Below are 16,386 nucleotides of genomic sequence, written 5' to 3' on the forward strand. Positions count from 1 at the left end.
GAGGAATTTCTTTTTAACTTAGCCTCTAGATTTTTGTTAATGATAATTTTGTAACGCACACGGGGATTTCTCAAAAAACATTTTGAGGAGCGGTGCGGATCAGAAACCCTATGGAATTTACCATCGATTGATCACCATCAAGCAAAACCCTGACAGTTATTTCTTATTTTTCACATTTAACTTAATTAATATTCAAATTAATGTATGATTGAAAATATTGTTGTTTATACTTGCCCATAAGGCTACAATGCCCCCCCCCCCCCCTCCTCAATATATAGAGTGGGATTTTAAGTATATTGTGTATTCATGGATTTTCCTATCCAACAGCCAATGGTAAAAAAGGTTAATAAAATATCAAAAGTTAAATAAACCACAAAGCCCCCCCCCCCCCCCAAAAAAAACCCTACTTAAAAATGGACTTCTTCGAGGTCAACACTATATAGGCTATAGGTAATCATTTACACCAGGTGTATGGCAAACGCATCCATTGTATAACACGTGGGAAAAAGAAAATAATAAAAGTCACTCGCAAAAATAAGTGTTAGAGTGTATGTATCGTAAGTAGTCCCAGTGTGTTGCCCTAGCTGGTATTTTATTTGTCGGAAAAGGTCCGAGGAGTTGCGATTGTGTATCACAGCATCAAAGCATTTTGGCGACGCAGACCAATGTCGAGATTGCGGGAAAACACAAGCGATACACAACACACCCAGGAAGTTATTGATTTTGTTGGAACAAGTAAGAATTTATTTAGCTGTAAAATACATATAGATTCTTCTGGATGAATCGGTTAAATAATGAAACGTAATTATGATAAATTGGCCTGAAAAAATATGTGCTGAATTCTATTACTATTGTTATTTTTAAGATTGTCCGATAGATACAGCAGAGATATGACGGATTTGGAGTACCGAGTCCCCTCCCCCCACTACCTGAGACTGACTCTGGAGGACAGAGCACTATGTCTGACAAGTCCTGATGACCCGATTTTGTCATCCACTAAACTCTGTGTCAAACCGAGCCCTTCAGGTATTTTGTATACCGGTATACCAGGTATTTTAGAACAAAAATATTTAGTGTAAGGATTTATGAATATACAGTTATAAATTAGAGAGTAAATAAATACTGTATAAGATTTATAATGTCAATTCAGATCTTGTCAGTTTTTTAAGCATTTTCTGTGACACTATGAAATTTTCACTGAGAGGTGTTCTGTTTATTTAGATGAGGTGATCATAGCAGAACTGAATAATGCACGCATTGCAATGAACCCACAGTCAAACTCAGTGATGACTGGACAAAGTGTTGATGAAGAGACCAGCACCTCAGAGGATGAGGAGGATACAAAGGGACGTAATCCAGTAGAATCAATACCTATACTTGGAGGAGCACATGGGCCTGTGGTCACCAAATGGTGGGCAATAATAAAAGAAACCATTTAGAGATTTGGAGATACATGTAGTACATATCATCATATTTTGAGACATTTCCCTAAATGCTCTTGCACATTGATTAATTATTCAATCATTATTCATTTTGAAAGAAAAAAAAATGTAAGTACATGTAGGATAAAATCTTCTCTTGAGAAAATTAACATTTTGTCATTAACATTTTAGTAGGTTATAGAGATGGAATGTACAAATTAAAGTTCTAAGAGGACCTCTGCATTGCATCAATTACATTTTCTGAAATAAGTTGTGTTTTTGAGACTGTAATAATGAGGAGTCTTTTGACAGGTTAAAGAGCCACTTTGTTGTCCAGCCAAATAACTCCTTGAGCAGAGGCGACATTTTCCAGGCTTACATCGTTCACTGCGAGAGGAACAACATCACTCACTGTAACCCGGCCACCTTTGGGAAAATCCTGCGCTCGATATTTCCCGATGTCAAGACACGGAGAATAGGAACCAGGGGAAATTCCAGGTCAGGTCTTGTGGTACTGCTAAAAATAAAAACTAAGTTTTATTAAAAAAAGGTTGAAACATCAATAATGAACAATCAAATTAAAGAAATGCAAATATGAAAGACATTCTGATTAAAATCAAAACCTTCACTAGCTATATATTTTATCAATATAAAAATGAGCTAGCGAATGTTTGATTTTTAATCAGACTGTAAAATCTATACAATGATTAAATATATAATATAGTCCTTTTAATACTTCTTTGTGTCTTTCCTTGGTATTGCGGTAGAGATGAAGGTTGTATGAAAATAAAGTTCTCTATTTCTTAGGCTCCTTAATTTATATCACCTAAAGAAGCCAAGAGGACACACTGCAGTACTAGTGTGTATTGACTAAGTAGTTGTAGATTGGATGAAATGTATCTGATAGATATCTAATGTAACTGACATTAGAATCCACATGAATGATGGCCATATGTTAAAGTTACCATTAATCAGGTCACTAGGTTTATTGAAAGACAACAGACGCCCATCAACGCCATGCATATTGGTATTATAACCTTCAAATCTATCAAGTATGTTGTATTACTTAGAGTTTAAAAAATAATCCTGGATTGATCGATGGATTCCCTTGTCTTCATTCTACTTAATTGCTAAATGCATTTTGGTTTGCTTCTATAATTTCAGTGTGTATGTAAAATAGTCCCCTTCCCCCGCCACCCCCCCCCCCCCCCCCCCCCCCCAAAAAAAAAAAAAAGAAAAAAAAGAAAAAAGAAAAAACAAAACAAAACAAAACCAAAAAAACCCACATTGAAATAAAATGAGTTTAAGCCTGTACTGGTTCTAACTGTGTATTGCCCAGAAAGCAGAACCTTATCCAATCACTAAAATTACTCACCGGAATATGAACCAGGTCAGCTGTTCTTGATTAGATCGTGATATATCTTCCCAGAAGCAAGGCATCTTTTACCGAATCAATTTGATCAAACAGGTCTTTGTCCTAGATAGTCATCTCAATTAAGAGTCAATATTCTAGTACTAGTACTGGGTTTCTTTAGAACTGCTAGATAGGATTCATGAATCAATGAAATGTTTTCAATTTGAATCAAGCTTTTTATTTTACGGTAATTTGTAAAATTTTGATATAATTTGGGTTAATTTGAGTACACACAAGGTACCGGTATTGATGCACAAGATCAAGCCAACCATATGATATTAATATCTTCAGATGTTTATGAATCAGAATTCATTTCCTACTTTCTGATACAATTTAAATAAAGCCACATCTTTTCTCAATGCAGTATTAGAAACATATGTTTGATATATTTCTGTAGACTGTAGAGGAGTTAAACTTTATAAAAAGTTATAAAAAAATTACGTTATAGGCCAGAAAACAATTTAAAAAGCAATGGTAAGTTAAAATTCTCTGGCACTGCCCACATCAGCTTTATTGCCATACGGAAAAGGGAAATAACTCACTTATTTTTTTTTTTAGTGAAAAATTGGAAAAAATTGAGTTATTCCCCCATTTTAAAGGAAAAAAAAAATATAATGCTTCCTGCATTTTTTATATTACATTTTTTGACTTATAAACTTTCAATTTCAAGTACTATATCAGTAATTTTTTTTTTATTAAAACCATTAATTTTCATCTGTATACCTTGTATTTTAACACTTGTAGACTTTTTTTAACATATTTAAATCAGCAGTTTTTCTTTAAAAAAAAAACAAACCTTGCAGACATCTTTTTCCAAAATATTTTCAGATATCATTATTGTGGAATTGGAGTTAAACCTAAAACTGAGAGACAACAGAAGGAAATTCAGAAAGACAGGTATGAACTCTAGATATTATAAAGTGTGATTTTAATATGTTTGTAGATTAACAGGTATTTACCTAAATGTTGATAGTTTATTTCAATGAGAATAAACTTTAAGATTTTTAAGACTTCTTTTGATTACAATGGTGTCTTACTAACCAGACTTCATTTTTTGTTTTATACATGTATAATAAAAAAGAATTAAGAGAACACCCAGTACCCATTAATTAATTCATTTTACATTTTTTATCTTGCAGAGAAAAACAATTTAAAGAGGATAATACTTCAGTAAGTTTGAGAATTAACGTAATCAATATATCTTTTTTTTTTCATTACATAAAAATAAAATAAAACATTTTTAATTCCAAGTAACATTCTTCATGCATGTTATGATTTCATTTTATTAGCTCACCTTAGCTGAAAGCTCAAGTGAGCTATTCTGATCACATTTTGTCTGTCGTCCGTCTGTCCGTCCGTCTGTCCGTCCGTCTGTCCGTCTGTCCGTAAACTTTTCACATTTTCAACATCTTCTCAAGAACTACAAGACCAATTTCAACCAAACTTGGCACAAATCATCCTTAGACAAAGGGGATTCAAAGTTGTGAAAATTAAGGGCCACACCCGTTTTCAAGGGGAGATAATTAGAAATTAATGAAAAATTTCGAGAAATTTTCAAAAATCTTCTTCTCAAGAACCAGAAAGCCAGGAATACTGAAACTTGTGTGGAAGCATCCTCAGGTAGTGTAGATTCAAAGTTGTGAAATTCATGACCCCCGGGGGTAGGGTGGGGCCACAATGGGGGGTCGAAGTTTTACATAGGAATATATAGAGTAAATCTTTAAAAATCTTCTTCTCAGAAACTAAACAGCCAGGACAGCTGAAACTTGTGTGGAAGCATCCTCAGGTAGTTTTGATTCAAAGTTGTGAAATTCATGACCCCCGGGGGTAGGGTGGGGCCACAATGGGGGGTCGAAGTTTTACATAGGAATATATAGAGTAAATCTTTAAAAATCTTCTTCTCAGAAACTAAAATGCCAGGAAAGCTTAAACTTGTGTGGAAGCATCCTCAGGTAGTGTAGATTGAAAGTTGTGAAATTCATGACCCCTGGGGGTAGGGTGGGGCCACAATGGGGGGTCGAAGTTTTACATAGGAATATATAGAGTAAATATTTAAAAAACTTCTTCTCAGAAACTAATCAGCCAGGAATACTGAAACTTGTGTGGAAGCATCCTCAGGTAGTGTTGGATTAAAGTTGTGAAATTCATGACCCCCGGGGGTAGGGTGGGGCCACAATGGGGGGTCGAAGTTTTACATAGGAATATATAGAGTAAATCTCTAAAAATCTTCTTCTCAGAAACTAAACAGCCAGGAAAGCTGAAACTTTTGTGGAAGCATCCTCATGTAGTTTTGATTCAAAGTTGTGAAATTCATGACCCCCGGGGGTAGGGTGGGGCCACAATGGGGGGTCGAAGTTTTACATAGGAATATATAGAGTAAATCTTTAAAAATCTTCTTCTCAGAAACTAAACAGCCAGGAAAGCTTAAACTTGTGTAGAAGCATCCTCAGGTAGTGTAGATTGAAAGTTGTGAAATTCATGACCCCCGGGGGTAGGGTGGGGCCACAATGGGGGGTCAAAGTTTTACATAGGAATATATAGAGTAAATCTTTAAAAATCTTCTTCTCAGAAACTCATCAGCAAGATGATTCTTTATAATTGTTAAAGGCTTTGGCTCCAGGACAATTCTTCAGCCTCACGAGAAGGTTCAGAGTTTGATGTAGCTAAATATCCCATATACATGTATAAACAATTGTAAAGGATCTTTTTGAGAACTGCAATACTCAACATGTGATATGACTATAAAATTGAAGCAAGCAGCTATTTTTTCATTAGAATCTTTTTGTATTACTGTATTGAGTTATTGCCCTTGATTTATTGATTCTTGATTATTTTAATTAATGCATCCACTGTTAACCAATTATTGTGATGATTATTTTTATACAATAATAAATATTCAATGTATATAAGTTGTTCTGCATAAGTAGTTTTGGGTTAGGCCGGATTAGTTTGTTTATTTTTGATTTCCAATTTTTAGATACTATGAATTATTTTAGGCCAGCACATATATAGGGACAGTGTCTATTGCATTATGATGAGTGACTGTTTGGGATTAAACTTGAACAGGTACGGATTGATTGAGGGTGTGGACATCCCTGCTCTGTTTAATCTTCGTGTTTTCTAACCTACGATACAGAGTGTGCGGTCATTCCTGCCCTGTATCCCAATAATACAAGTGTGCGGTTATACGTGCTTGTGGTGGTGGCGGGGGAGCATTAGTGTATGGTCATCCCTGCCGGTGTTCTGGCCTTTCTAGCGCGTGTGTGGCACTCCCTGCTTGCGTTAGGTTGAGCTGCTTGGGTTAACATTGGTACCTGTTGAGTTGCGTAGGTGTGTGGTCATTCATGCCTGCGTAACGTTGAGTCCCTATATATGTGCAGGAGCAGTGATTAAAGTCTGCTCTTGTAAATATTGGCAGCAATCAGGGCTATCCGAGTTCCAAGGGGGAAAAAGGGATTTTATTTATACAAGATCTACATGTATTATTGTACATTGTCCAATTGTTTGTATTATGACTCCATTAAGCTGACTTTATCATACCTATTGTTCCTCAGGTGAGCGATGTGGCCCATGGGCCTCTTGTTCCATTTATGACTTGGTGTTTAGCTTGCCAATGGGCAATTCTCTAACATATTGGTGGAGTACTCGCAAGAGTTATTGCCCTTACTACACAGTTTTCCAACTTGTGAAGACATTGGATTATTGAAATCAGAGAATCAAGTGGTTTGTAAAACAAGTTATCTAAAAATAACTTCTTTTGCTAAATAACGAATCAGAAACAAGGAAAAAGTTAAAAGATATCAGCTTTGAAAAGTAAAAGATGTATTGTCTTTTTTTTTTTTAAAGTAAAAAATAAATAAAAATTCAGAACCTGATAATAAATATATTTCTTTACAAAAAAAACTTGAAAAGAAAACCTCTCAAAATTTTTCACTATATTTTCCTTATTTTTTCTTCTCAAAGGTTCAGGATTTTCTGGACTTAACATACAGATGGCATGCAGTTAGACTTCTAGATTGTGTCCTTAGGGCCGAGTTTTATCAGGTATGAAGTGTTTTCAATTGCTTTCTATACATTTCTACTTCATAGACTTCCATAGTGACCTAGTCTTTATGTTTTGTATAAGAATTAGTGTTTGTTTCTTTTTTAGCTCACCTGAGCAGAAGGTTTAAGGGAACTTTTCTAAACACTTGTTGTCTGGCAACTGTCCTACAGTCTCCATAATCATCTGTAAATTTTTCACATTTTTGGCTTCTTCTCAAGAACAACTAGTTTAATTTATAAAAACTTGGCACAAAGTATACTTATGTGAGGGTAAATGTCTAATTTTAATATTGAAAACTTTTACCATTTTCAAAGGGGAGATAGTAAAAGAACTGAAAAAATATGAAGAGTGTCTTAAAAATTTTCTAAAAAACCAATGCATCAAAAATTTCAATATTCACCTATTTTAGGTGAGCTATATGGCCCACTGGTCTCTTGTTTGTCTGTCTTTTTGTTAAAGACTTGCTCACTGATAATATATGGCATTGATATTCTTTCCTGCCATCTTAATAGATCCACATTTTGAATTAAGTTAATTTTTTTCAAAACCATTTTCAGATCAGAGACATAATAGTTGAATTTTGGCGATCAATACCAGCTTTGACCTTGAAACTGTTGTCTGATCCGCTTGTGGTGGCAGCCATTGAGAGATGTGATCAGATCATCTACAGGAACATGAATGGCCTTCTTCTACCCCATGTCTTAGTCCCCCTCCCCTCAGGGTAAGCCCCTCCCTTCAAAGAAGATATTTAGCATATCATAAGTTCAGATTGATGATAAAAATACACATGTGAAAGAATACCAAATACATGTAATAAGATTGATAAATATACATTTATTCATTTGCGATCATATCAGACCTGCATGTGTGCATACATGAAAATAGAAAAGTGTTTTTTATGTACCATTATTCTCAGTCTAAGCTATAATTATGTTTTGGTCAAATGACATAGCCATTGCTTGCTATTGGACAATGACAATTAGAATTATAACCAGAGACAAAGAATTAGATTTTTGCCCATTAAACTTAGCACAATATGCTTTTTTAATTGTTTTTACAGCCTTATGCTGACTTTGAAGAATTTTGTAAAAAATCTTCTTCACTGGCATCAAGATGGACTTTACTGTATTCCTCCAATCATCAAGTATGCCAAAGTTAAAGGTAAAACATATAGTTTTGCTATTGCTTTTGGGGCCAAAGTTTGCATGCCGACTGGTATAGTAAAACATGGTTATAGCGAACATGCTTATAATGAATTGGCACTTACAGCAAAGTGACTTTCATTCTCGATGACTTTGTTACAAGTTGTTAACTTGACGGATATGATGAATTATCCTTATAACGATCGAAGCAAAATCGCCTGTCCCTGGCACTTCATTATAAGCGTGTTTTACTGTATTTATATCCTAGAAATATTCCTTGTTATTTTTTGCTATTTTTGGTTAGCATGTTATCGATTCAAGACGAGTTTCCTGAGACAGATCCAGCTGAACCACATGAGTATCATGGCTAACTCTGTGGTGGAGAGTCAGGACATTGCGGCAACCATTCAGAGGGCCTGGCATCAACTCCAGCAGACATTCAAAAACACGCCCCTGTTCTACCACTTCTCTCCTGCTTCCATTGGTGCCGACCTTGTCTATCAGTGTAAGTATACATAACTTTAGAAGTACATATACTTACAATGTATCGGTACTAGAGATTCAATTTTTACAGACCTTGTTTCTCTCAGTTTTCTCTAGATTAATTACTCATTATTTCTCATTGAGAGTACAGTATAGATAATAATGCATATGCACTTTCAAAGTAGTACATGTACTAATTTTAATTTAAAGTGATAAAAAGTTTTTTTTTAAAGTGCTTCTTTCATCTGCAAAATTTTAATAAATTTAGTTAGTCCAAACAATCCCTTAATCTTAATCTCTGTGAGATATTTCTTACCTGGTACTTCAAATTTATGTTATACATTAGGAAAAAAAAAGATGTAAACTGAAAAATCAATTTTTTTGGGCTAAGCAACGTGTTACATGCGTATTTTTTAGCAAACTTAAGGTTTATCAATTTCTAATGCAATGTATATTATTTTTATAGTCTTACAGGAGTATGGTAATCTCTGGGACACCTCCTGCTCACTTTCTGAGCACTTGAACTGGGTGGAGGGTGTCGTGTTGAAAAGCATGGAAAAGGTAGGCATGCTAGCCTAATGATTGTGAGATCTAAGCTAATGACCGAGATTTTTGTACAGTTGAAATTGGATATCTCAAAAATTGATTACTTGAAAAACATTTATAAATCAAAGTAATTTGGAAGAACATGTATGAACAACAGTTTCTTTATATATTGTAATCTTTGGTTCTTAAATGTTTGGCTTTCACATAGTTATTTTTTCTGATTTTTATGAATTTCAAGATAATGACATTTAAGGTTTTGTTCTATGAAAAAAAAAATTAAACCAAATAAAATTTTGTGAATTTTGTCCTCGTGTGAATAATTTTTGAAATTTAATATTGAAATGCACGAAAAATTGACATCCATTGATTATTGATGAAACCACAGTAATTCTGGAATGATTGTTCAGAATGTGTTGATTACAATGAAGAAAACCTATGCTATGACTTATAATTTTAGGTAACCCGCCTTTCACAGAACAAGCTTAAGTTGAGAGAAGAACTTATCAGACAGTTTGTGTTGGAGTGGACGTACATCAGCACTCAGATCTTTAAAATGATAACCTTCATTTGTCTAGAAACATTAGGTAGAGTACATGTACCTTTGATAGTACATAAATAATATAATTACAGTAAATTATACAGTATGCCGGCAGAACAATAGCATGTTCACTATTACATCATTTTATTTTATTGGAGAATTTTCATTCAATGAGTTATGAATATAATTGGTGGTTGTAAGGTATATAGATCAAAAGTGCAGTAAATATTCAATTGCAAACATGTACTGTTCTACACTTGTCCATTGCTGCAAACCACTGCCACCATTACAGTTTGTGGTAGCAGTTGAATGAACCTTTGGATATTCATTCTTGCAGATATTGACCGATACTGTCATTCATTGAAATAAATTCATCTTCTTTTCCAGGACCTCTCCATTTGCTGGACATGTTCTACAGAGACTACATGCTTTTCCTTCTGGAGAGATGGGACGTCCAATAAGATGGCCAAGCATTTAGATATCAACATACATGTACGATAAAGGTCACAGACTAAAAAATTGACTTTTTAAAAATATTTAATACATATGATTGCACATTTACATTTGTGTGTACTACACAACAAACTATTGTTCTAAATCTCAAGCATCAATAAAACTTAGTACATACTGTTTACAACATACATGTATATGTATGCACTGTAATTCATAGATCCTGTTGCATATATAAAGCAATATGCAATATAATGTTGGAAACAAAAAACAATTTTGTACATAATTTTAAACATCCAATGCCTTTCATATGAATCAAAATATAATTGGTGTATTTTTCCATTAGCCATTGGTGGAACATAAACTTGTCATAATTGAATATTAATATTCACACAAAATCTACAGATATAATATCTTAAATTTTTCAACTTCACAATAATCATAAGCTGTTCAATACAAACAACTGAATGATGTAAATGACATGTACATTGTTACATTTTCTACCCAATGAAACTGTTCTGCTACTAAAGACAATTATGCAGGATTTGAAGAGCAACATCATAATAGAACAATTATATTGAGATTTTTTAAATTTATACCATAACTGTTTTTAATACACTTTTTTGCCCTAATTCTATTACTTTTTCCGATAAACCTTCCAAAATCTAATAAAGTTAATGTACCTGTAATATTCATAGGAATTTTTTTCTTTTATTGAAAACTTGACTATAGCAAACAAGGCTACACGGGAGCACAATTAAATTTCTTTTTATTACTAAGTTGAATTTATAACAAACAGAAATATAACAAATGTTTAGCTACAAAGAAACAAAGTTAATTTCGGGAAAATTATTTGAACAATAAACCTCTTTCAAAAAGAAACTAAGAGATATCTTGTACAAATAAAGAGTAACTATACTACTGTTGCTTATGAAAATAAAATGAAATGTAGTCTTACTGGCCACGTAATGTCTTGCCAGTGAGGGTAATATCAGCTAGCGAAATGTTACCCTTAAACCCCAAATTTAAAATGTACATACATGTGTATATCCTTGTATAGGACATGCACCGATACCTGTATCATCTTTTTTTATTTTGAAATTCCCCTCCCCCCAACCCTCAGACCAAAGAAAAACCCAAATCGGGGCAAATAGGAAAACATGACAACCAATTCCTTTTGAAATGACAATGTATTTGCAACTTCAACATAAAATTATAAAAGGCTTTTTCCTCTTTTAGTTTCTTAGTTTTCTATCCTGAAGTAAAATTTGTAAGGATTTTTAACAGCTATACATCAAAAAGACTAATATAATGTATTGCTGTAAAATCTTCCGTAAAAATTGAAGTACTGGTTTAGTTACACATCATAAACATATATTTAATTTGCAGGGAAAGGAACTTTCAAATAGATGCTTTCAAGTACAGTATATGAGTGTTTTTTTTTCATATGAAAAAAACTGCGGCATAACTATGAATAAAGACATTGATATTTAAAAATTTAATTTCTATTGCATTTGGTTAAAAGATTTCATGATGGTGCAAGAGAAAATTGCTGACCCGATTTTCAAATATCATAGACAATTAAAACATACAGATATAGGCATTGAAAAAAAAAAATTCTTTGCATAAAAAAGAAGGATGCAAATGAATTTTGAATATATTAGGAAAATGGTCTAAAAAAAAAAGTCAAAGCAAAGAGGGACTCTTTCTGAAGACAAAAATATAATTTGGTTCAAACTTGCCATTTGTAAGCATTGACTACCTCTGCATATGCTTCTTAATTGCTGATAGACAATCATAAGGTTAAACATGATGATGAAAAAAAACTTTCAAATATGAAAGCATATCATATCAACTATCATACTAGTATTCAAGTTCGTTTTGCATTGTCTGCAAAAGTGAACCTCTTGCTTTAGTATTTTCTGATTCAGATTTTCAATGAAAACTCAAGTACTATTGTAAATGTATGAATTCTAAATTCATTTTAAAGAGTTTGAAATCTGTTTGGCCCAAAAAAAATTCCTTTAATTTTAAAATTGGACATTTAATGTACATTTTTGCATCCCCCTCCAAAAATAATAATACTTAACAAAAATAGCATCAATGACAAATTATAATAAAATGAAAAATAGTCGACTAGTCATCATTTTTTGACATAGCATACAACTAATGATGTCATACAATTGTATTATGTCATACATATAGCATGGTCAATAAAAACAATAACAAATAAACTGAACAGATCTTGGCAATCACTCCAGCCCTTAAAAAGGCAAAGGTACTTGATGTTAAAAAATTGTCCTTTCATTACAAGAAGCATTCCTCCAAGCTACATCAAGTGCCTCTGCTAAAAAAAACCTGCAATAACTACACAGAGGTATTAATACACATAAAATATCTTTATCACACAACTTGGAAATCACTTGGAATGCAACATTATAGCCAGAGCTTATTTTTTTGTTTTTTCGGTTTGACTATGGAATACATGCCCTTTATATCACACATTTGTACTCTTATTGAAATCCATAGACCTCCACTACTTTACACGTGAAGTCTTGATCGGAGCAGAGGGGCGGGTTATCGAATGTATCACAATGCTCAGTCCGACAGTGTAGGAGATTCTCATCCAGCTGTATGGCTTCACCATTGCTGTTAAAATCAAAAAAATTATGACATGCATCTTGTGCACACAAAAAAAGTGGGTGTTTTCTTCAATTTGCATTTTACTGTAACTGTGGTTAATAACGCGCAGGGGAAATTTACGCTAGTTACCGGTACAGGGTAAGCAATGTTGGACCATAGAAAACGCGTACCTAACCACCAGCATAAATACCGGTAACCACTTTTACAGTACATTAAAATTTCAGTTCCAAATAAATCACAAGTATGTGTCGGCTTTGCATTGACCATATTTTCAAAAATGTCGATTTTCAAAATCACATCTTTATAATTTACCAATAAACCATCAAACTTACTGCTTGATAAGAACACAATGAACTTACCCTCCTCCTATGGTGAGGATTTTGCTATCCCCAGCCAGGAACATGTTTGCGGTGTTGGAGATATTCTCCTCGTGGAGGCCCACCCATTCATACTTCTTTCTCTCTGGGGACAGTGTAAACACAAACGTTTCCCCGGTACCAAAGTAGTAGACATTCTTATTGCTCTTCTTCCTCTCCCTCCAATACATGGAACAAAATGCCCCAAACACCTGTATAAAGATATCCAAAGGTTCAGTCTCCAAGTTCTTTATATTTATTTTCCGAAGTTTCAACCATTATAGTCAATTTTTTTACCGTTTAAATTTTGCGCAGAACTGAAAATTTAGGCAATACCAGTCTTTGGCTCAGGCAAGTTAAGAAAAAGAAATTACTGACTGATTCCTAATATACATTTATACAATCCCCTTAATTTCACTTGTAGGGGTATTAATGTAATGATTAATTGGATGACTATAATGCACTTTGTGAGTTAGACGGACCTCGTCTGTGGTAGTCTTGATGAGGATCAGGGTGGGTTGGTGGTTCTCGATCCGCGTGTACAGGGTCCTCAGACTGGTTCCGTGCTCCTCGGAGGTGTACAACAGCTCCGGTTGACAAACCGCGTACCTCGCCGGCAGCCATGACCAGATGGTATACAGCTGTTGAAAAAACCAAATTAGAATGATGAATTAGTGGATGGACTCTTAGGTTTAGTGCAGAGACACTGCTGACAGCAGATGGTGTGTCTAGAGTTCACACTGTCAGCATTTTCATGAACCATGTAAAGTCAGACACCATGTAAAATTAATTATCGTTTGTGTCCAAATGATTTATTTATACGTCAGTCTAGTCTTTGCAGCTCTTTAACAGATTAAACATTATAAAGGTAGACAAATGTTTCAAAAGGCATTAAACACATCCTTAATCATGGCTACACAACATCATATTCTACACATTTACAATATAAAAAAGCTGCATTGCAAATAAAAGGCATATGCAAAAAAATTTCTTTCCATATTTACAAAGTGTACATATTATTATGTTAATAGATTAAAAGCGATTTGACTGGAACATACCTGCTATACATTTAAAATTCTTCTGCATTGAATGCATGACAACAACATATCTTTACTACCAGAAGTTTTAACAGGTATGCATGGAATAACAAGGGGATGATAAAGACTGAAATAACCGTACTGAGTAACTTGCTACCAGTATTAACACCTTAAGTTATGCCTTTCTAACTCTCACTTTCTGGCTACACAACACCTTACAAGTAAGCCAGACCACAATGTACAACTAACACTCAGAAGAAGGACGAACATGCATGATCTGCCGACTTAAAAACATCAAAGTATTGAAAGTACTGGGCATTTTATTTACGCATTCATTTGCACATTACTACAGCTAGATCTCCAAGAGTTAAATCATAAAATTATAACTTAGAAATTGACCTGACTCAAATGATCAAAGTTAATGTTAAAGAAAAGTAATTAAAAATGTATAAATGGCAAAGATCATTTATTAACGTATAATTTTTTAACAATGCCAATTGGCGCTTCATATGCTTAAAACTGCCACAGAATATTTCAGACAAAAACCTTTTCCCCCCTTCATGAATTATGGTAATGCATGTTCATTACATGTATATACCAATCTTTATGTAAACATGAAAATTTTATACAAATGATATTCACCTATATCAATCCTAATTTTAGCTTTATGATAATATAATAATTTGTGCATTGCTGGAGGGTAGAAGTGTGTACATAATAGTGTCTTTAGGGCTCTGGTGTAATACCAACAGTATTCAGTCGAATCAAAATAAATATTAACCCTTTGAAAGCATACAGGAACACTAAAGGATAATATTAAAACCAAAGTATAGATAATAAAGCCAGCATTAAAATTAAACAGGTCATTAATTAATTTTCAATATCAAATAGGACACATGATAGGCATTATTTAAACTACCCAGAAAAGTACCAGGTACTAGAGTACTGATATTGCAAGTTGCATATATACAGTTGTAGGTCAAATTTTAACGAAGGACATTTTGGAAATGCCAATGATTCTTTATTCAACTATTTCCCACCTTTTTGCATGTCAGTTTCCTGCGAACTTTTTCAATGGTTCTCTCATCGACAGTATCTTCCTCATCAACAGACGTGATCGTTTTTTTACCACAATGTCTATGGAACAACTTTTCGAAAGGCTTTCTGAACATTTTCTTAATTTTTAAAGGCATATTTCAGAGATCTCTTAACTCACTGCTTTTGGTGTACAAAAAGTATAAAAATATAAAAGATAGAAAAAAAAATTTCCGGCAAAGAATGAAAAAGGTTTCAATGTGTAACAGTAAGTCAATATCCTTGGCTTATGGGACCCTTTCCTTTGTCTCTGTCCACGAGCTGAGATGTGTACCATACACTTGTCTGGAGATAGGCAATCACTGTATGGTGCTGAAACATTTTTTCAGCATGGTTAAATAAAATGAGGTCCTTTGTTGGCATTAAATCACTAGTCCTTGAAATATTTGGAAAAAAAACAACAGTTCACAATATTTATGGGTGTCTTTTGGGGGGAAGTTCAAGAGGACAACAAATTACTGAAATTCTGAAGGTTTCTCAAACAAGATCAAAAGACGATATCAAACATCCCCCATCCAGTTCTACCTGGAAAATACCACAAAACAGAATCCAGACACAAGTTTAATATGTCCCCCAATAAGATCATTTGCTACAGACTGGGGGGGCCTATTATGGGAAAATTCATTTCTTCGACAATCAAAGATAAACAATAAACTTTAGATCTTGTTTTGAAAAAATGCTCCAAAAGACAAATCTTTTAATTTCTAAGGGAGAGATGGATCCAAACTATATATCAATAATGAATTTTTAAATTCTGTTAAATTGACCCTTGCTGGGCCCCCGTCCAAAGATATACGTAGAAGTATACGTATATATATTACAACACATGTTCTCATTTCTATCTAAGCTAGGTAGCTGTCATGGGTTAATCACTCATATTCTATGTAATGTTACACATCTCAGTAAACATTCCTATATTATTAATATCAGTAAGATTCTTTGACCTGTGGAGATGATTTATTCTCTGTATATCCTGCTCTCTACATCCACCAAAGTACTCGGTACACTACACTAAGGGACTTTGACCAGTCTTTTATGTTATGCTCATAACGTCACTGAATAAATGCTGTCATCTTCAACAACAAATCAATCAAATTGTTCCTGATCTTCATATAAAGCACTGAAAGCCATAAATTTAGAACTAGAATTGCACTTGCAAGCATTATTTACCGGTAAAATAGCAAACAAGTTAGGTAGAAACCCACCCACCCCTTCC

The 16,386-nt window shown here is 33.8% G+C and overlaps 2 protein-coding genes across 2 annotated transcripts in view; one reads left to right on the forward strand and one right to left on the reverse strand.

The window, feature by feature from the left end:
* The first annotated feature begins 617 nt into the window (after positions 1–617).
* LOC128179943 (transcription factor RFX4-like) lies at positions 618–11,035 on the forward strand. Its single transcript, XM_052847635.1, has 14 exons — positions 618–735; positions 866–1,026; positions 1,222–1,411; positions 1,734–1,919; positions 3,664–3,732; positions 3,975–4,005; positions 6,442–6,558; positions 6,799–6,879; positions 7,438–7,601; positions 7,941–8,041; positions 8,327–8,527; positions 8,972–9,066; positions 9,509–9,635; positions 9,977–11,035. Exons 2-14 carry the CDS (start codon positions 891–893, stop codon positions 10,048–10,050), a joined length of 1,572 nt encoding a protein of 523 aa, XP_052703595.1. The 5' UTR covers positions 618–735; positions 866–890; the 3' UTR covers positions 10,051–11,035.
* Positions 10,109–16,386, reverse strand: part of LOC128179944 (uncharacterized) — a 37,847-nt gene continuing 31,569 nt past the window's right edge. Inside the window, exons 23-25 of the mRNA XM_052847636.1 lie at positions 13,521–13,679; positions 13,042–13,250; positions 10,109–12,688 (exon numbers count right to left, since the gene is read on the reverse strand). Coding sequence (XP_052703596.1) covers positions 12,553–12,688; positions 13,042–13,250; positions 13,521–13,679 — 504 coding nt within the window. The 3' untranslated portion in view covers positions 10,109–12,552. The remainder of the gene's footprint in view (positions 12,689–13,041; positions 13,251–13,520; positions 13,680–16,386) is intronic.

Source organism: Crassostrea angulata, chromosome 4 (assembly GCF_025612915.1).
Source record: "Crassostrea angulata isolate pt1a10 chromosome 4, ASM2561291v2, whole genome shotgun sequence".
In the NCBI taxonomy this organism is placed as follows: Eukaryota; Metazoa; Mollusca; class Bivalvia; order Ostreida; family Ostreidae; genus Magallana; species Magallana angulata.